General features: G+C 28.9%; 1 protein-coding gene across 1 annotated transcript; it reads left to right on the top strand.

Annotated features, from left to right (window-relative positions):
• Positions 1-1,066: 1,066 nt before the first annotated feature.
• On the top strand, positions 1,067-21,770 carry rap2ab (RAP2A, member of RAS oncogene family b). Its single transcript, XM_073842060.1, has 2 exons — positions 1,067-1,849; positions 17,511-21,770. Exons 1-2 carry the CDS (start codon positions 1,536-1,538, stop codon positions 17,746-17,748), a joined length of 552 nt encoding a protein of 183 aa, XP_073698161.1. The 5' UTR covers positions 1,067-1,535; the 3' UTR covers positions 17,749-21,770.
• The last annotated feature ends 1,760 nt before the right edge of the window (positions 21,771-23,530 follow it).

Genomic DNA, 23,530 nt, shown 5'->3' with positions numbered 1-23,530 from the left:
GTACCATTATCATCTGATACCATTGTAGAACATTACTCTGACATGAATACTATGGTATTGTTTGAATAATTTAAACAGTGTCAAGTTTACATACATTCCTGATGCTTTTATCGTCATTTTTGAAGCTTGAAAATCTCAGTACAATCTTTTAATTGCATGCAAAACAACAACAAGGCAATTCTATTTTGTGTTGCATGGAAAAAACAAAACATTAGACATTATGGTGAACAAAATAATGTTTAATTTTTCATTTTTGACTGAACTAATCTCTAAAGCAATGCACTATGTTGTAACATTTAATTTCATTTTGATGTATTAAGACAATTTATTGTTCTTCGTACAAGACTGTTTGATTTACACTCTGTGAACTGCTGATGCATAATAGATATGATTTACCACTGATGTAACTCAAGCCAGCTTCATGTCTGCGGTTGCTTTCTAATGAAAGCTGTAGGCCTGACATGTGGAGATGGATCATTTATTAAGAGGTAAGAACTGCACAACCCTGTCTATTACAAAAAGAGCTGCTTCAAATGCAAGAATGCCATTGTATTGGATAACAACAATGCAAACAATTTAAAATAAATGCTACTTTAGTTCCTGTTACGAAAGTGCACTATTCAAGTAAAACGTCTGATCAGTTTGAAACGGAAAAAAGAATATATATATATATATATATATATATATATATATATATATATATAGTGATCTAGCATATTTAAGTATTCAAACACTTGTGAACCACTGCAGACTTCCAGCCTCCATCAGCGCACACAATGGCCGCATCCCTGTTGCTTTCTATTTCAGGTGCTGATGCAGGCGACGCGCTGTTGCCATAGGAACAGCATCCCCAGCATCATTTATTGACACGCTCCCTGCCGCCGTTCCTCATTGGTCCCTCAGCTGGCGCTGTGACCATTCGCGTCTTACTTAAGAGCGGAAGTCCCGCCCACTAGATTCACCATTGCCTTTTAAAGACAAGTGGGCGTGGCTTACGGCGCTGCTCCGCGCCTATTGATCGCGCAGCGCATCAGTCCCGCAATAAAACTCCTATCCTCGAGTCGAGACGGTGTGGTCTGGCTTCAGAAGGTCTCCACCCGAGAGTATGGCGGTTGAGGTTGCTGGAAGATGCAGAATAGCTATTCTGGAATGCAGCAGCGTCCTTAAGGATCTCCAAATGACGCTCGGAGGGGACGCGTGATGCCTTACACGCTCGTCTTGACGGGGCGCGGGGCGTTTTTATAACCTAAAATGCGCGCAGATACATCGGGCAGGCTTTTAAAAGATTATTTGTTCAAGCAGCTGTTGGGTTCTGGCTATTATAGGTGCTTAGAGATGCCATGAAGTCCGCGCATTGGCTCTTTGTGCGCCTGTGTTATTTGTCTCTGTGGTGAGTGTTGCAATACAGCCAGCCATGGCTCCGCGTCTGCTCGACTTCTGCGATATTCAAGGCAAGTTTCCCGTCGCATCTGATCGCCTCGGACACTGTTAGCTGGTTCCATTACGCGCGTCACGTCGGTTCGGATCCGTGCGCAATGCGCGAGTATAAGGTGGTGGTGCTCGGCAGCGGAGGGGTCGGGAAATCCGCTCTCACCGTCCAGTTCGTGACCGGGACCTTCATCGAGAAGTACGACCCGACCATCGAAGACTTCTACCGCAAGGAGATCGAGGTGGATTCGTCGCCGTCGGTGCTGGAGATCCTGGACACGGCCGGGACGGAGCAGTTCGCGTCCATGCGGGATCTCTACATCAAGAACGGACAGGGCTTCATCCTGGTCTACAGCCTGGTCAACCAGCAGAGCTTCCAAGATATAAAGCCCATGAGAGACCAGATCATCAGGGTGAAGAGGTGAGACGCAAGTACTACAGCTAATATGGTACTACAGTGGTATTACTTGAGGCTAACATGGTAATATCATTTTAGCAGGTTGAACTCAGTGATGGACATATCATAGTATTCTTTAAAGCGTCTTAGAGAGTCATGGCATGCCATAATTTGACAATGCTATTACCATAGTGTTTTTGTCACTTAAAGATGAAAACCATAAAACTTACAGAAATATACCGTGGTTTATATTAAAGTGTCATATTGTATTAGCAGTTGCTGCTATCACTTTACCATGGTACCACCACAGTACTTTTTTCTAAGGACTTTTTGAAGTCTTATATGAATATGACAATCATTCAGTACCATACTGTATTAAATAACCATTACTATAGATGGTACTGTCACGTTACTTTTTGTAAATTCAAGGTGAAAAACAATAAATAGAAAATGGTAGAATTACAATGTTTTTGGACATATACCATGGTAATTATTGAAGTACCTTGTTGTTAACATCTGATATAGTTATTTTACCATAGTACTACCAGACAGTAATGGAACCATCTGACACCACGATCGACATATCATAGTATTCTTTGAAGCATTATCTTATAATACCATACTTTTACTTTTACTTTATGAGGTCTTATGAATACTTTTTGAAGTCTTATATGAATATGATAATCTTTCAGTACCATACTGTATTAAAGAATCATAGCATAACTATAGTTTTACCATGGTACTTTCACAGTACTTTTGGTAAATTCAGGGTGAAAGGCAATAAACATGGTACCATAGTACTACCGCAGTACCACCTGACTCCATGATTGACAAATCATAGTATTCTTTAAAGCATCTTAGAGAATCATGGCATGCCATAATTTGACAATGCTATCATCTTAGGGTTTTTGTCACTTAAAGATGAAAACCATAAAACTTACAGAAATATACCATGGTTTATATTAAAGTGTCACATTGTATTAGCAGTTGCTGCTATCACTTTACCATGGTACCACCACAGTACTTTTTGAAGACATACTTCATACTGTATTAAAGAACAATGGCATTACTATAGTTTTACCATCACATTACTTTTTGTAAAATCAAGGTGAAAAGCAATAAACACTGAAAATGGTGGAATTACGTTTATATTATAATATTGAAGTACCTTAGTGTTAACATCTGATATAATTATTTTACCATAGTACTACCGCAGTACCAGGCAGTAATGGATCAACATATCCTTCCTATACCATCATTTTACCATGGTACTGCCATTGTACTTTCTTTGTAAATTCAGCATGAAAAATAAGATTGCAGAAAGTTACGGTATTACCATGTTTTTGGACACATACCATGGTAAACATTAAAGTATCACGGGTTTTAGCACCTGATACCATCATTTTACCATGGTACTGCAACAATACTTTTTGTAAATTCAAATTGAATATCAATAAACCTACAGAAAATTATAGAATTAAGAATTTTTTGACATTTGCCATGGTAAATGTTAAAGTACCATGATAATAGTACCTAATACCATCATTTTACCATGGTACTGCCGCAGACCTTTGTTAATGTATTCTATGAATATGATGTGAAAATCATTATTTAGTATCATAGTACATACCAAAGCAAGTACTATTAAAGAACCATGGCATTACTGTAATTTTACCATGGTACTGCTGAGTCTGAAAGCAGGTGGTTTGTTTTCTGTGCATGAGCTGAACTTTCCAGGGTTTAAAGCGAATGGAAAGACTGGAGCGCATGTGGAATAATATAATGCTGTGTCTTTAGTGTGCCGTTAATAATAAGTCCAGTGGGAGGCTGCGTCTATTCTAATCTTTCCATAATTTAACCTAAGGCCTAGAAACAGATGCTGTATTGTTTGTGTTTTTCCAGATCAACTCTTAAAAGCGGTTTGCACACACTGCTTTCATAAACGACACCTACAGAACAATTCAAAGCAGACTGTGAGGTAAAGCACACAGAGACAAAAGACTGATCACTGCAGCGCCCAAACCTGAAAGGTCTGAATTATCGTGTCAGAACCTTGAATCAGAAAAGCTTTTAGCTATTAAAAACTCTTATTTGTGCACTTTTCTCATATTGTCTTCTAGCGTTCGCTGTCTGCTTCATTGTGACTAGTGCAGTAACTGTTGCATTTGAATAGCAAAGCACTCTATGTATAGTATAATGATGTGATTATGAACACTAGTGCTGCTGAAGAGCTTTACCTGTTCAGGTGTTGATGGCACACTAGTGCTGCAGTGAGTAATCGGCCACTTTACTACGGTGATCAAGTCATGACACATCAATGCACAGACAGTTCCATGAAAATGTCATATATAAAGAGTTTTTGCCATATTTCCATGCAGTAATTTGACAGTTCTTCATGCAGAACAGCCTTACAGGCATTTGTAACATGCTCTTGGACTGATTTGGTGCTAAATAGTTTATATTATATAGCATGAAGTTGGCCCACGTTTAGTTATTTTTGAACATGCATGTTGAGTTTATTTCGAGATTATGCAGGCTGTGCATGTATCCATTATATTTTTATGTACTAGAATTGCATAATATATAAACTTAAAATTCAGAGAAAAAACACCAGAATTCTGAGATATAAACTGAGAATTGTCAGATATAAATGGACAATTCTGACTTTTATTCTCAGTTTCTGACTTAGAAATTTCTGATTTAGACATTTGTCTTTTAATTCTGAGTTTATATCTCACAATTTGGACTTTTTCCCTCATAATTCTGAGTTTATCTTCCAAATCAGATTTTTAATCTATTAATTCTGAGTTTATCTTGAATTGCAGACTTATTCTCGTAATTCTGAGTTTATATCTCGCAATCCCGAAATTTGTCTTGTAAATCTGAATTTATATCTCGCAATTCAGACTTTTTTCTCAAAATTCTGAGTTTCTCTAACGATTCAGACTATTTTCTTGTACTTCTGAGTTTATCTTGCAATTCAGACTTTTTTCTTGCAATTCTGGGTTTATAGCTCACAAATCTGACTTTTCTCTTAATTCTGAGTTTATATCTTGCAATTCTAACTTTTTTCTCTAAAGTCTTTCATAATTCTGAATTTTTATCTTGTAATTCAGATTTATTAAATTGTTGAGTTTATATCTCGCAATTCTGACTTTTTAGAATTTAATTGTAAGTTTATATCCTTCAGTTTTTATATCTACAGCTTTTTCTGTTAATTTTGAGTTTATATCTCGCAATTCAGACTTGTTCTCATTATTCTGGGTTTATAACTCAATTCTGACTTTTCTCTTAATTCTGAATTTATATCTCACAATTCAGACTTTTTTCTTGTACTTCTCAGTTTATCTTGCAATTCAGACTTTTTTTGTAATTGTGAGTTTTTATGACTTTTTTCTTGCAGTTCTGAGTTTATATTTAGCAGTTCTGACTTTTCTCTTAATTCTGAGTTTATATCTCGCAATTCAGACTTTTCCCTCATAATTCAGGTTTTATATCTCACAACTCTGACTTTTCTCTTAATTCTGAGTTTATATTTAGACTTATTTTCATAATTCTGAATTTTTATCTTGTAATTCAGACTTTTCAGAATTTAATTGTAATTGTAAGTTTATATCTTACAATTTTTTATGTTAATTTTAAGTTTATATCTCGCAATTCAGACTTTTTTTTAATTCTGAGTTTATGTCTCGCAATTCAGATTTTTTTTGTGTAATTGTAAGTTTATATTATATAAAATTCTGGCTTTTATCTCAGAATTGGAAGCAAAAAAATGTAAGATCTAAATTGTAAAATAAAAAGTCACTATTCTTTTAATTCTGTGGCAAAAACAAGCTTTCAGCTTCAAGATACCAAATAAATTATTGAAATTATTTTAGTATATGTGCTGAGAGTTAGGAGACATGAAGCTTGCACAGCTCTGTAGAAAATCACTTAAATAAAATGCATGAAATGAATATATAAAATCCGAGGTAATTTCCACCACTAAACACACCCAGGATGGACACATTATATTCTGTGCAGCTTTATCTCTCTCTCTATGAATTGAATTGGCACCGTTTCATGCCAGAACCTGCAAAAAACCCCTTTAAACCTCTGGCACAGGTTGTTAATCTGCAGGAGGAGGCAGATACATGCTGAGCCGGCGGATGATAACTACAGTAAAGCTGGTGAGATTTGCACACTCACCAAAATATAAATGAGATTGCCAGTGGAAGCCAAAGAAACATCACAACTGCATTAGCGCACACTAACCCAAAGACACACTGGACCTCTGGCAGCGAGAGCCTGGGAAGAGGAAATGTGGGCGGATCCGTTGCTCATCTGCTTTATATCTAAGGCTAAACATGCTTTATTCAATTTAGATTAAAAACACAAGTCGTCATATTCAATTTAGCTACAGTAGGTGTTTAAAAAAAAATACTTATAGCGCGGCCCACGCACAATCTGTGCAGTTTCACATAGTCTGAGTGTGGAATTCTGTGAGAAACATTTACATATTGTATTACAGTTATGCTAATTAATATCTAAAAGTGTTCATTTGAAGGAGATGAGTAAATGTGTGAAAGATGGGCTTTTATACTTAATGCAAACCTGATTGAATGCCCCTAAAGAAATGCAGATAATAATAAAACATCAATGCAATGACAGTTCAATGAAAATGTCATACGTAAAGAGTTTTTGCCATATTTGCTTGAAGTTATTAACATCCTTAAAAGCTTTTGTAACTTTCACTTGGACTGATTTGGTGCTAAATTGGTGCTTAAATGTTTATATATTTAAATAGTTTATATATTTAAGTCTGAGTTTATATCTTGCAATCTTCCTCTACATTTTAAGGTTTATATGTTGAGTTTATATTTCGCAGTTCAGACTTTTTCCTCATAATTCTGGGTTTATATCTCATAACTCTGACTTTTCTTTTAATTCTGAGTTTATATCTTGCAATTCGGACTTGTTTCTCTTAATCTTGAGTTCATCTCTCAATTCTGACTTTTTCTCGTAATTCTGACTTATTCTTGTAATTCTGACTTTATGTCTTGCAATTCTGAGTTTATCTCAAAATTCAGACTTATTCTCATAATTAATAGTATATATCTTGCAATTCAGACTTGTTTCTCTAAATCTTGAGTTTAATTCACAAGTCAGACTTATTCTCATAATTAATAGTATATATCTTGCAATTCTGACTTTTTTCCGTAATTCTGAGTTTATATCTCGCAATTCAGACTTATTCTTGTAATTCTGAGTTTATCTTGCAATTCAGAATTGTTTCTCTTAATCTTGAGTTTATCTCACAATTCAGGCTTGTTTCTAGTAATTCCGAGTTTATATCTTGCAATTCAGACTTATTCTCATAATTCAGAGTGTATCTCGCAATTGAGACTTGTTTCTCGCAATTCTGACCTTTTTCTTGTAATTCAGTTTATATATCGCAATTCAGACTTGTTTCTCTTAATCTTGAGTTTATCTCACATTTCAGACTTATTCTCGTAATACTGAGTTTATATCATATCATAAATGAAGCATATTTTTGGTACTATCAAGATTTGTTATTTGACTAAAAATGCAGTAAAAAGGTAATATTGTGAAATATTTTTACAATTTAAAGTAACTGTTTTCTATGTGAATATTCTATAAAATGTCATTCATTTCTGTGATCAAAAGCTGAATATTAAGCATCATTACTCCAGTCTTCGGTGTCCAGAAATTATCCTAATATGCTGATTTTCTGCTCAAGTAACATTTTTAAAATATATACTGTATGTATATATATATATATATGTGTGTGTGTGTGTGTGTGTGTGTGTGTGTGTGTGTGTGTGTGTGTGTGTGTGTGTGTGTGTGTCACACCTGTGGATTGCTGTTGTCATTACAGTTCATTTGTATAATGAATTGAACGTAGGTGCATTTAATGCAGTACATGCGGTGTCTAATGGCGGTTTTGTGAAGTAGATGTTGTGTTGAAGCGGGCCGTAGGGACCGTGTGGCGTAACTGCGTCTCGTGAGATGTTTCTTCATGGAAGATGAGATTGTGTTCCTGAGGGTTTATCATGAGAAACCTGCTGTTTGTGTTGCCAGATATTGATATTTCACACTCATCTCAAATCCCTTTTTTGCTGATCCAGTCGGGACTGAAGAAATGGATCTTAGATTAGTGTCAAAACATTCTCATAGCTCTGAAACACATGGAGAGAGAATATGTGTGTGTGTGTGTGTGTGTTTGGAGGACTAGTGAAGACGATGATTGCTTTTTAACCTGGTCCAATTTGCTGTTCGCTCCACCGCACCGCTGTGACCGCGAGCAAAGCTGCAGCGTATGAACATCAGGTCATCTGTCTTCATTTGTGTTTCGCTCTGAACAGAAGATTTCCTCTAATTCTGTTCACTCAGGCTGATTGTGGATGTTTTACAGCTTTAAAATTGGTTTGCTTTGATACTATGCACAAGCTGTGACCTTTTTGCTCAGTAGCGTTTGTATTTTCATGTCAGTTCAGGGACTTTATGTTGTTTTTAACGTAGCTTTCTTTATATATTGGCTTTTTGCTTTTGTAAGATGTTTTTTGTTAGTGATAGTTCATCCACAAAAGCATCGTGTGTTCACTGTCATCATTCTGAATCTGTATGACGTTGAATGTAATGTAAAAGTGCTGATTTTGATTCATTACAGTGACTCGAATCTTTTGATTCAGTTCACAAAAAAGATTTATTCAGTGACTCGTTCAATAATTTCTCTGGTTTCATTATTTGACCAGTGAGCCTTGTTGGCTGTTAATTCATTGAATGAATCATTTACTCAACAGATTCACATTAGCTTTCTTATCCTTTATTATAATCTGCAAGTTTATAGGTGATTTTGAGGAATGCTATACTGTATAAGCATGACGATGAATTAGATATATTAAGTAAAAAAATGAGTGTACATTCTTAATAACAATATTATCATATATTTATTAAAATAATAAATAATTATTTTTCCTAATAAAATAATACATATTACATATAAATATTACTATTTTCTTTATTTAAATATTATTAATTTAGTTTTCTTTTCCTACTACTACAGCTACTGTAAAATCTAAAATAAATTATTCAATATTTTTTATGTAGCAACTTTTTAGTTTATTATTTGTTTTTCTAATAATAATAAAATATTCCCAAATATATATTTTTTTCTGTTGCACCTTTTTTTGTATTTGTCTAATAATATTAATAGACATTACAAAAAAATAGTTTAAATTACTATTTCTGTAGTACTTTTACATTTCCATTTTTTTTCTGTTAAGTTTTTTTACTACTTCTACTACTACTACTATTAAATATAAAATAAAAATAAATCAAAATTATTTTAAATTTCTTTAGCACTTTTTAGTTTGCATTTTTCTAATAATAATAATAAATATTACAAAATATAAATATTACAATTTTCTTTATTTAAATATTATTAATTTCCATTTTCCCATTTATTTTTCTCTTAGTATTACTACTGCTACTGTAAAATATTGAATAACAAATATTTTTGTAGCACCTTTTTTTTTTTCAATTTTTCTAATAATAATAAAACATATTACAAAAAAAATAATTTTTAAATTATTACTTCTGTAGCACTTTTAATTTCCATTTTCCATTATGTTTTCTTTTTTTACTACTATTACTATTTAATATTAAATAAAAATAAATGAAATTTTTCTGGAGGAACTTTTACATTCGTAATAAATATTACGAAAAATATAAATATTATTATTTCTCTAATTTTTAATTTTCATTTTTCCATTTTCTTTTTTACTTCTTATACTGCTAGTACTTATACGATATAAAAAAAAAAAAATATATATATATATATATATATATATATAGAAAAAATAGAAAATAAATGGGAAAATGTACAAAAATAACAATTACAATATATATATATATATATATATATATATATATATATATATATATATATATATATTGTAATTGTTATTTTTGTACATTTTCCCATTTATTTTCTATTTTTTCTAACAAAAATAATGATAATTAAAGTATTAATTAAAAATAAATTGTAAACTTTACTATTATTTCAATTTGTTCTATAATTTCTAATAATAATAATATACATAATATTATTAAATATTAAATTAATATAGTTCTTATTCTTTCTATAGTACCTTTTATATAAGGAATGCAGATCAAGTACAATACAAAAACACATTACACATTACTTCACATAAAAGTAAATAAAATATTATAGTCAATATAACATTTATAACGTCATTCCATACATTGATTTTCATTTTTTTATTCATAATATTCAGAACCTTTTTAATCTGCATTACTCTTCTAGTAGTTCAGTTCCTGAATGGCGTGTTTTGTTCAGTGTTTTTGGACTTTCTTCAGCCAATTCTGCTTTTAATTTCTGACAGACCTTTTTATTTTGGGAAACTTTGGAAAAACATTCCCCTCTTTATTTTCATTAACAACTAGGTTCCTTTGTTTCGCTCTGAATCAGCGTGTGGCCCTACCAGCGTTTATGGCCAAAAGCATCCCAGCATGCACTGCTTCCAGGGGGTCTCTGGAGACTTCACAATTCTACAAACAGTCACGCTGTATAAACTGCATTAGGCAATTTATTCTTCCATCATTATTATGTCATTATTATCATATTATACAATTAAATATTTAATATGTACAATATTACAGTATTAATACATTTTGAATTCTTAATTATTTTGTTATAATTTTTTTATAATTTATTAAAATTAAATATGTATTATGCCTATATTATATAAATTTTTAAATCTTTTGAGTTCTTAATTCTTTTGCAGTTTCTATTTTTATTTTCTATCATGTAAGTGTGTGATTAAAATGATAATATTATAAATTTAATTAATTTTATATTATTTTGAGTTCTTTATTGTTTTGCCGTTTTTATCATTATTTTCTATCATATATAATTATTTTCCTATTATTACATAATTGTAATTAAATTTATGTGTGTGATTAAAATGACGTAAAATTTAAATATTATTAAAAAACACATTTTATTAATTTTAAATTCTTTGTTAAAAATGTGCAGTTTCCATCATTTTTATCATATAATAGTATTAAATTATTATAAATGAATATTTATTGTATATTATTAGAATATTCAAATTTTATTTCATATATAAATCTTACAATATATTTTTTTATGTTTTTGAATTATTTTGCAGTTTTTCCCAATAAATATAATTATTTTCACATTTTTCTAATTAAAATTAATTATTGTCATATTATTAAATGATTATAATTAATATTTATTAAAAATAAATATTATGATTTTAATTTATTTTAAATGTTTTTAAATTCTTTTGCAGTTATTTTCCATCAAATTGAACTATTTTCACACTTCTAAAATGTAATGATTAAATGTATAATATTATGAATTTAATAGATTTTAAATTTTTTAATTCTTTTTTGTAGCATTTTTTTAAATTATTTTTTTACATAATTTTTTATCCTATATAATTATTATCATATTATTAAATGATTATTATTAATATTTATTAAAATTGTAATATTCAAATTTTTATTGAATTAATACATTTTACAATTGTAATTTATTTTAAATATTTTTATCAAATAGAATTATTTTCAGTTTTTTTAATTAATAAAAAATAAGAGAAAAAATGTATACACATTTACTACAACAGCTAAATAATAAATCAGTTTGAAATATTTTCTATTTTTCAAATAATAATAATAATAATAGTAATAAATATTTTAAAAAGATTATTTCTGTAGCACTTTTTAATTTTCATTTTTCCAATTAATTTTCTTTTTTTTACTGTTACTATTACTACTACGATTAAATAAAAAATAAATAAAACAATATATATATATATATATATATATATATATATATATATATATATATATATATAATAAACATTACAAAAATATAAATATTATTATTTTGTAGCACTTTAAAATTTCAATTTTTCCATTTACAATTTTAATTTATTTAAAATATATGTATCAAATAGAATTGTTTCTATTTTCTTATTAAAAAAAATGAATAAAAAATTATTATATATATATATATATATATATATATATGGTAAAAGAACACCACTAATAAACTTTGTTTATCTGATGCATTGCGTTAAATGTGATTGATTGCGGTTTCAGTCTGTGAATCAGTAAAGCGTGTGGCGTGACGTGTGCTTTCAGGCAATAAGGAAAGCATTCGTGCAGCAGCATGAAAGAATAATTAGCTATTGAGCTTCTGTCAGATACTAAACTGGTAAATGCAGCCTGTCATGTGCGAGTGCAGCTCACGGTTCCATCATAATGGCTGCGTCGTGACACGCGTTCATTCGGACGCTCAGACTCATGCTTCACTGACCCTCTGATAGATGTTGTGGGTCATGAGGCTTGCGCCTCGTTAGGCTCGGGGGTAATTACATTCACTTAACTAGTGCTGCTGTGTTTGTTATCTTGTCGCCGTATTAAATTGTTTTAATCAGGGAGACATTAAGATGATAATGCATGGCATGACATTTGTAAAATGTCACCAAGCAGCATTAGATCAACTCAATGAGAAACAGCTTCACTGCTGAATCACAACAACAACAACAAAACGGCTGGTTTGAATCTGTGTTATGTTATATATTATATATTAATTGTATTATTTTTGAAGTATGTAATTATATGTAATTTTACATTATAGATGGATAGAGATATTGATAGATGATAGATAGATATTTGTGTTATTTTGCATAAAAAATAAATAAATAAATATATATATAATTGTAATATATTTAAATATTTAATTAAGAATATATCTTGCTGTATTGTATTATAATATAATTTTTAAATATATACTTTAACTATAATATATAATTTTAATGGATAGATACATAGTTGGATATAATTTTATAATTTTATTAGATTGATTTTAATTGTAATGTTAAATTTTATAATATACATAGATAGATAGATAGATAGATAGATAGATAGATAGATAGATAGATAGATAGATATTTGTGTTATTTTGCATGAATAATTATATTTAATATATTTAATTTGTTTAAATATTTAATTAAATAATTAAAATATATTTTGTTACATTTTGTTATATTTTATTATATTTTTATATTATTTTATATTATATTCATATATGTAGTTAAACAAAATATTAATTAATTTATAAAATATGTATTTATTAATTTTATTATATAGATTTTAAAATAGAAAACATAGATTTTAATTATAACATATAATTTATAAGATAGATAGATATTTGTGTTATTTTGCATAAATAATTATAAATAATCATTTTATTATATTTTTATATTATTTTATATTATATACATACATACGCATTATATACATGAGATTATTTTAATATTATCTGAAATGATAAAAATATGTATTCATTTATTAATGTTATTATATCAATTTTAAAATAGAAAATATAGATTATAATTATAATATATAATTTTATAACATAGATATTTGTGTAATTTTGCATAATTATATATAATATTATAATTTTAAAATATAACTATAAATTATATTATAAATATATAATATAAATTATATATATGAGATTATTTTAATATTATTTGTAAATATACAAATATTTCTTAATTTAATAATTTTATTATATAAACTTTAAAATAGAAAATATAGATTTTAATTATAATATATAATTTTAAATTAGATATATTTTTATAAAATAACTTAATAATTTATTTATAAATAATATTCAGCTTGTAATTATTATTATTATTTATTTATTAATTTTTTTTTAAATTATAAATAAAATATTTGAAAGGCTTATGAAACAAAAGGAAGAGCAAAAGGCACGCATGAGTTGTGTAATAAATGCTATATTTGTATTTTATCCCTCTCATGAGTCCTGCTGACAGTGAGAATTATGGAAAATTTGTTTTTGGCCAAATAGTTTTGCTCGTCAAACATGTTGCTTCATAAACCGGCTGAAAGGACAATATTTTTCCCAGCCAGCTTTAGTGCTTTATTACTCTCATTCATCAGCCGCACATAAACGGTGTACAAACTGAACATATGACATGTCATCTTTCGCAATAACAGTCTCCAGCGTAACTCTTTGACTCGATTGCAGGGGTTTCCCGTCGTGTTGAGCTCATATCGTGATGCACATGAGCTGAAGCAGCATATGGTCATGAATGCAGCACAGCTGATCCCAGACCTGCTCAAGCAGACTTCCCTCGTGTCAGTCTGGATATAAATAGCGTTTCTTCTCCTGCTTCGCCACCAATAGATGACATTTCATCTGTGCGCCGCTTTACTCCCACTCACCATTCACACCTCGCACCCCTCGCTAACGTCCCGCTACTGTGACCAGGATTATTAGACGCTGAAATGTTAGATGCAATAACATGATGTGATTGTCTGGTGCTTTATAACTAATGCTGAACAGTGTCTCTTTCAAATAAATGCTGGTCTTTTAAACTTTGTATTCATCAGAGATACTGAAAATACATAATGTGTTACAGTTTCCTCAAAAGTATTGGACAGCACAACTGTTTTCAATATTGCTGTTAAAAAAATTACAAATAAATAATGAATATGAATATATCAATAATTTACATATAATATATAAATAATAAATATACAAAAAAATTAAATATGTATTTAAAGATATTAAAGTATTTTATTAAAATGTATTAAAAACAAACAAAATATATATTTAAATATTTTTAAACTACACATAAATAATACATATAAATACATAAATAATTCATATATAAGTAATAAGTATACAGGATATTTTTTTAAATATGTATTGTGAGATATTAAAATATTTTATTATTATTTTATATATATATATATATATATATATATATATATATATATATATATATATATATTCTTCTAAATATGTATTCAAATAATATTAAAATATTTTATTAAAATGTATTAAAAAACAAAGTATATATTTAAATATTTTTTAATTACAAATAAACAATACATATAAATATATAATTAATTTATATTAAACATATATGTATATATAAATGTTTAAAAAGCAAATTATATATATTTTTTTTTAAATTACAAATAAAAATATATATACGTATTTATTTATAAATATATAAAATTATATATTTTATATATTTTAATTATATATAATAATTTATATATAATATATATTTAGAAAAATATGTATTTCAAGATTAATATTTTATTAAAATGTATAACAACAACAGATATTTAAGTAGTATATTTTATTACAAAAAAATAATATTTATAAATATGTTCATATAATTTGTATATAGTATTTAAATAATAAATATACCCAAAATAATATTTATATATTTTAATATGCATTTCATTATTTAATATGTATTAAAAAACAAACATACAAAGATATATTGAAATAATTGATAAAACAACATATATTTATAAATAAATATATATTAAATGTATTTCAGGATATTAAAATAGTTAATTATAATATATAAAAACAAACAAAAGACATTTAATAAAAAATATTAATAATAATACATATAAATATATAAATACTTTATAAATATATATATATATATATATATATATATATATATATATATATATATATATATATATATAATATAAAAAAAAGTTTTTTTTAATGATGTATTTCAATATATTATTTTATTCAATTGTATAAAATGCAAAACATATATTGAAATAACTGAAAAACTAAAAATATACTAAAAGTATATATTTAAATAATTTATATATAATATATAAATAATAAATATACAAAAAAAGATATATATATATTTTTTTTTTTCATCTATTTCTTGTCCAGTGTTGATTTTCACTGTGATTAAACCATTCTTCAAAGTATCTTTTTTCATGCTTCACAGAAGCAAGTCAGTGATACAGGTTTGAGCGCCATAATGGAAATAAATGATACCAGAATGCTCTTTTTTTGGGGTGAACTGTTCCTTTAAGTGTCTGGCGCTATTATAAAGAGCAGTGATGTTTTTCCTCTCGCAGTCATTGAGATGTTCATCATCAGTCTGTAGAGTCGCTGAAGATCTCCCTCCTCCTTTAATTAGAGGCGATATGAAGCCGATACTCCTCCGCTTTCATGACTCAGCTGCTGCGATGAACGCCGGACACACACTTCTCTAAAGAGCCTCGTTTTTCACGAGCGGCTGAGAGATCAATAGCTCTGACTCAGAGTCTGTGGAGGGAATGATTCACGCCGTTAGACGCGTCCTGAGCCTCTCATTGGACTCCAGGATCTCTGCGGCCGGCGGCGGTCAGGGACGCACAGCTAGTGCCTCTGGAAAGAAGACAAATAAATTAGAGTCACCTTTAACGATTTTGACCTCAGGTATCGGATGCTGGTTCAATAACTAGAGCAGACTGCTCTCATATCAACTCAATCAATCTTGGGAAAGAAAACACATTGAACAGTTTCATCTTCAGAGACTTTTATTAGCTATTGATCGTTGGCATATTGTAACAAGAGTTATTATTGGTATGTAATTAAACATTTATTTTGGTTGAAAGTAGTGTAAAATAAATCATTTTAATGTTGTTGGATTTACTTTTTGTTAGCAGCATATTTTATTTTTTAATAGAAAATTAGCTCATGCAATTATAATATGCAATTTCAAACTTGAAATTTGTCCACTCGAAATTTGGTAAAAAATATCTTTTCATTTTTTCATTTTCTGTGATCTGCATTAAAGTACTAATTTAATTAATTTAATTTAATAATTTAATTTTCAACTGTAGTTATAATAAAATATTATCATTATTAAAATAAATAAATAATCTATATATTGTTGGATTTACCCTTTTATTATCAGCTCAATGTTATTGTAAGAATAAAATTTGCTAATGAAATTTTAAAATGCAATAATAAAAAGGATTTTTTTTCCACTTGAAATTTGTTGAAAAATATATATTTATTTTTTCATCTTCTGTGATCCACTGTAAAGTTTTTATTTTATTTTATTTTATACTGTAACAACATTGATAAAAGCTAAATTTCAACTGTACTTATAATAAAATAATTCTTTGTAGTTATATAGATGCTTAGAATTTTTTAAAGAAAGAGTCAAATAAATAATTTTAATGTTGTTGAATTTACTTTTTGTTATTTTCTTAGAAAATTAGCTTGCTAATGCAATTTCAATATGCAATGAAAAAAATAAAAGAATTATTATTATTATTATTTTGTCCACTTGAAAATTATCTTCTGGGGTCCAGTTTAAAATTATATATATTTTATTCTATTTATTTATTTTATTTTTCTTAAGGGACAATTTATAGTATATATTATAACTGTAAACATTGAAAAAGCAAACATTTGCCGTTTAGTTTAGGTTTTTTAAGGTAATAAAATAAATAATATATTGAATGTACATTAAAATATCAGTTAAAATATTTTATTAAGTATTTTATTAAAATTATAATATATTTAATGTGTAATGTTTACAGTTAGTAAATTCTGAAGAGTTTCTGAACTTTCTGAAGAGTGAAACATAGTTACTCTTTTAACACTGTTCTCTTGTCAAAGTTTGGGGCGGGACTATCTGTTTGCCTGGCCAATTGCGGACGAGGGCAATGGATGCAGTAAAACTATTAGGGAAACCTGTTTAGAAACTGCAGTTATTGCTGAAATTGCTGAATCTTTTGCTCTTTCTCGTGTCACGCATGTTCACAGGTACGAGCGCGTGCCCGTGATACTCGTGGGAAACAAGGTGGACCTGGACAACGAGCGTGAGGTTTCGTCGAGCGAGGGTCAAGCTCTAGCTGAAGAGTGGGGCTGCCCGTTCATGGAGACGTCGGCCAAGAGCAAAACCATGGTGGACGAACTGTTCTCGGAGATCGTCAGGCAGATGGACTACGCCTCTCAGCCGGATAAGGAAGACCCGTGCTGCTCCTCCTGCAATATACAATAACCCCGCACAATCAGGAACCACACCAGGTTCTCAAAGGGGTTTGACACGGAGATCATCGCTAAAGTGGTGTTCACACACGTCACGCCAACCGCGTCTGCACACTAGACAATGCTGCTAACCCATTGCTTTCAATGGGAACGATGCATGGCAAAGACAAACACAGCTAGTAGGGAATGTTCTCAGAACATTGTGGCAAGGTTCTCTCAATGTTATGAACGAGAACGAGAACTAGAATGTGCGTTCAAAGTTCTCCGGTCTTTAATAATGTTCTCAGAATGTTATAAACATTATTTATACATCATTCACGGAATGTTTATTTCTAAAACCTATTTCTAGTTGGATGTTCATGTAACATTTTTCAAATATTACTGTTTGTTTTAGAATGTTAGACATTAAAAACTAGCGTTCCCCTAATGTTACAAAAAGATGTTACAATGTGATGTTACAATGGACTCTTTTCATAACGGCCGCATAACATTTTAAAACATCAACATTTAGAGACCGTTTAGAAGTAAATGTTAGCAAAATGGGTAACGTTTCATTTGATCATTTTGCAGACATTATTGAACGTTGACATAACATTCAGAAAAAACATTTTCATAACGTTATGGGAACATTCTTAGAACATTTTTATGAGCTGCCCATTTTTGCTTGGTTATGCAGTCGTTTCATTTAATCATTTTATAAATATTGTGAATGTTTCGAATTTTTTTGAACATTCTAAGTAATGTGAACGTTAGAGAAAACATTAAGGGAATGTTCGATTTTATAATTTTCTTCAATATTGGGAATGTTACTTCTAAATGTGACCCTGGACCACAAAACCAGTCTTAAGTCGCTGGGGTATATTTGTAGCAATAGCCAGTAGAAGTAAAGTTCATGTTCCATGAAGATTTTTTGTAAAATTCCAACTGTAAACATATCAAAATGTCATTTTTGATTTGTAAAATGCATTGTTAAGAACCTAATTTGGACAACTTTAAAGGTGATTTTCTCAGTCTTTTTTATTTTTTTGCATCCTCAGATTTCTGATTTCAAATAGATGTATCTCAGTCAAATATTGTCCTATCCTAATTAACCATACATCAATAGAAAGCTTATTTATTGAGCTTTCATATGATGTATAAATCTCAGTTTTGTCAAATTTAACCTTATGACTGGTTTTGTGGTCCAGGGTCACAAATGTTCTCTGATCATTCTGAAAAAGCAATGTTTATGAAAAAGTTAGATGAATAACATTTTTTGGGGGTAACATTTTGCCAATTTTATTAAAAGCCACACAACTCTGAACGTTCTAAAAAAGTAACATTTAAAAAAGTGTCAAAAAAGTTACATGAATAACATTTTTGTGGTAACACTTCGCAAATGTTATAAAAGGCCAAACAACTCTGATCATTCTGAAAAAGTAACGTTATAAAAAAGTTTGAAAAAATGTTACATGAATAAAATTGTTTTGTGCTAACGCTTTGCAAATGTTATTAAATGCCACACTTTGAATGAACGTTCTATTGATGTTACCGAAAGAACATTTGTTCAACGTTAAGAGAACCTGTAGATCGCAAGGGTATGCGAAAGTGATATTGCGACGTTTTTTAGCATCCGTTCAGTTCTTGGAATCTCAAGTGAGGCGAAATCCAGCTCGCTGTTTTCCCGCTTATGACCCGACGTTTCCCTCCAAAACGGATCGCAAGTGCAAAGCTTTGTCTAGTGTGTAAATGCCTTCATTCAACACATTTATGATTTCTGAGTTAACAAAAAAACTGTAAAAAAGGGGTTAAAAAATGCAGCAAACTTGAGTCTTTCTTTTCCCCGCATGTTTTCAACATGTTCATTCTAAGTTCATTCGCCGTTTAGTTTGCACATATAGAACCTGATGTCTTAAACTGCCATTACTTTAATAAAGAGCCAGAATGGGCTAGTTTCGTTCTTCCAAACGGCCCGCCGTTTCCTCCGAGGGACTATCAGACGTCGGGGTTTGAAATGTTCACGAGGGGATCCGTGTTTGCGCGGGTGTCCCGTTGCAGCGACGAGGGGCTTTACTTTGAGGGACATTTTCTTTGAGGAAGCCAAATAGGATGCTGAGAAGCACTTTTCTTAATGTCGTGTCTGTTTTGATTTACGAAACTGCTGGGAATAGTCAGCTGATTATGTTGTGGTTTTTAATTAGCACCTCGATATAGAATGTTGCAAATACGGAATTATGTATTTTGTAATAATGTAGTAAAACAATCATGGGATTTGCTTTAGAATAGCTTGGAATCGGGTGGGAACAGTATTTGTCATGAAACACTGTCGGCACTTTCCACAAAAGGAGTCCAGATTGTCCGGTTACTTTGATTTGAAGCAATAAAGATGCAAAGAACTAGTTTCGATTAACAAAGTAGCTAGTTTTACACGTCAAATGTCTGTAAGAACCCTTGAAAATGGAGATTTTGTCCTGTCACACCTCAGAGGTCTTCACTATATGTCTGTTAAATTGCTATTTGATTAAATGCAGAAAGAATACTATTAATATGATTTAAAAATAGGTGAAAAATTTATTTAATTTTAATTATTTAATATTAATTATTCCGTTTATAATTATAAATTATATTGAATGATTAAATAGTAAAAAAAATTAGATAAACTATTAATTTAAAAGCAGCTGGTTTTAAAAATATAAATTGTCTGTACCAACCCCATTAAAATTATTTAAAGTCATATAACATCTGTTCAGTTGATCAGTAAATATAAAAAAAAAACTATTAATAATTTTTTTAAAAATTAAAATAGGGATTTAAAGTCATATAACATCTGTTCAGTTGAACAGTAAATATAAAAAAATACTATTAATATTATTTAAAATAGGTAAATATTTTAGGTAATTTTGATTAAATATTTTCATTTGAATTATTAAATATTAATTATTCCATTTATAATTATGAAATTAAATGTAGTGATTAAATACTAAAAAATAGTTAGATCAAATATTCATTTAAAAGCAGCTGATTTCAAAAATATAAAATGTCTGTACCAACCCCATTAAAATAGTCATTTAAAGTCATATAACATCTGTTCAGTTGATCAGAAAATATAAAACAAATACTATTAATATTATTTACAAATAGGTAAATATTCTGTGTAATTTTAATTAAATATTTTTACTTGAATTATTAAATATTAATTATTCCATTTATAATTATAAATTAAATTAAATTATTAAATACCTATATTAATACTAAAATATTAGTTAGATAAACTATTAATTTAAAAGCAGCTGGTTTTAAAAATATAAAATGTCTGTACCAACCCCATTAAAATGATTTGAAGTCATATAACATCAGTTGATCAGTAAATATTTAAAAAAAATCTATGAATACTATTTAAAAATATGTAATACTTTAAAATATTTTTCCTATGGTTTATACATTTAAAAAATATTTTAAACATTTATTTTAAAATTCGACAGTGAATAAAATATTACGTTTAACCTCTCGAGGTGGACAAACACAATTTTTTACAGCGTTTCAAACTCCATTTTGTACCCTATTTGTGGAAAGTGCCTTTAATCTTAAAGCCTGTACTAGATGTGATTATTAATTTAATGATATTTTGAAATGGGAATAATCATAATGCAGTCAACCACGTGAATGTTGTACAGAAACACATGGAGGAAAACAAATATAGTTTGTACGGGGCACTTTATTATCAGTCGAAGCGTCCCTCGATTCATCTGCTTTGAGTAAGAATGACAAGAAATAATAATAATAAGCAAAATCATTTCATCTTACCTTTCTCAGGAGAGTTACAGGCTACCAAATCTGTTATTAAAGTTTATGAGGATATTTTCTGTCATTTCTGTTTATTTAATCATTAGAGTATAAGATAATAACGTTTCTTTATGGATGTTGTCGTTTTGGTATTATGGTCATTTGGTATTACAGAGCAATTCTTATTTAAACCATCACATCTGTGATCCACGAATCCAGAAATGTACAAATGTCTAATAAAACGAAACTAAACAAAACAAATGTATAGAAAAGAATTCAAGACGGTTGTGTGTAGTTTCTTTAAAAGATGCCAAACTTACAGTATGTTGATTTAGCGGTCATATGCATGGCTAAAACATCATTATTTGTGAATATTCCAGCAGATGAGACTGAAAAAGTGGAATAGACACACACACACACACACTGAAAAAAATACACGATCACTCGACGGCCTCCAGACGATCATTTATGGGTGAATCTGCCTTGCCGTGCGAACTAAGGGTTTGCCTTTTTAACTTTCATCATTGATCTTATATTTTTTTAAGTGAACATTTACCCTCTTCCACATGGTAAATGGATTGTGAATATGGGTTCATTCAACACTACAATAAAGACATCTTATTCACAGCTGAAGTCGCAAGTTTGAGTTTGTTAAAATCAGCTTTTTCATTGAGGATATGCAAGTGGGTTTTGTGTGTGATTATTGAGTCTATGGTTGTCAGATTTTATTCCTGAATATGGTATTTTATTATAATGTTTTCCCATTTAAACAGATAAAGCTAAATGACTTATGTCATGTATATCATCTAAATCTATAACCTTTAATGAATCACTTTGAAGTGTCTGTTAGCCAATCAGAATCAAGAATCATATATCAGTGTTTTGTTTTTTTTTGGTTTATATACTTTTAAAATATTCATTAACATTCAGAATTCACATTTATTTTATACTGTCAGTTTTCATTTTAGTTTTAGTTTACATTTTAGTAATAACACATGCTTTTGTCATTTTATATTTCTATTTTTTCACACATATTTGAAGTATGTGTATATATTTTTTTTCTTTTTTTTTCTTAAAATTATTTACATATTTCTTAAAATTATTTATTATGTATTTAATTATTGTATTATTTCTTATAATTATTTAAGAAAAATAAATAAAAAATAAATACATATATATATACACACACACTTCAAATATGTGTGAAAAAATAGAAATATAAAATGACAAAAGCATGTGACATTACTAAAATGTACAAACATTTCATATTTTGAAATAATAATGTGTGTTGTACAGTTTTTGTTGATTAAATTAATTATAATCATTTTTAGGAATTTTTAAAATAATTTTTGTACTTAAACATTTACTTTTTCTAATGTCATCTTGGTTTTGATTCAGTTTTATATTTATAAAATGAATGTGAATTTATAATATAATTTAATTTAACTGTATATAATTTTATTTTACCTTTTGTACTTCTAATTAACTCTCTCTCTCTCTCTCCCTCTCTCTCTCTCTCTCTCTCCATGTATATATATATATATATATATATATATTGTAAATATTCATATATTCTATATATTATATAGATATTACTTTATTGTAATATTGTATTATTTTATACAATATTATTCCAATAATAATATATAATATTATAATATTAATAATTATAATATTGTATTATTTATTATCTTATGTACTTTTTAAAAAAGTAAATAATTTTAATTTCCAATATTCATATTGTTTTTTGTTTTAGTTATTCATACATATACATATATATATATAATTTTAGTTTTAATTTTTTATAGTTTTAGTTTAGACCAGTGCTGTGCTGTGTTTTGTAAGTACACATACTTCACACATTTCCCTCATAATAGAGTTTAGATGTTGAATATCTCCGGAGCTGAACGTAAACCTCTACTTTAATGTTGTATTAGCGGCGTTTGGAGTGAATGTGCTGTTATCTTGTGGAGTGAGTGAGACGTTTGACAGGAGATTTCACACCACCCACTACAGCAGGCTTTCATCCTCCT

This window comes from Garra rufa, chromosome 6, assembly GCF_049309525.1.
Source record: "Garra rufa chromosome 6, GarRuf1.0, whole genome shotgun sequence".
NCBI lineage: Eukaryota > Metazoa > Chordata > Actinopteri > Cypriniformes > Cyprinidae > Garra > Garra rufa.
This window is presented reverse-complemented; position numbering and strand designations above follow the sequence as displayed.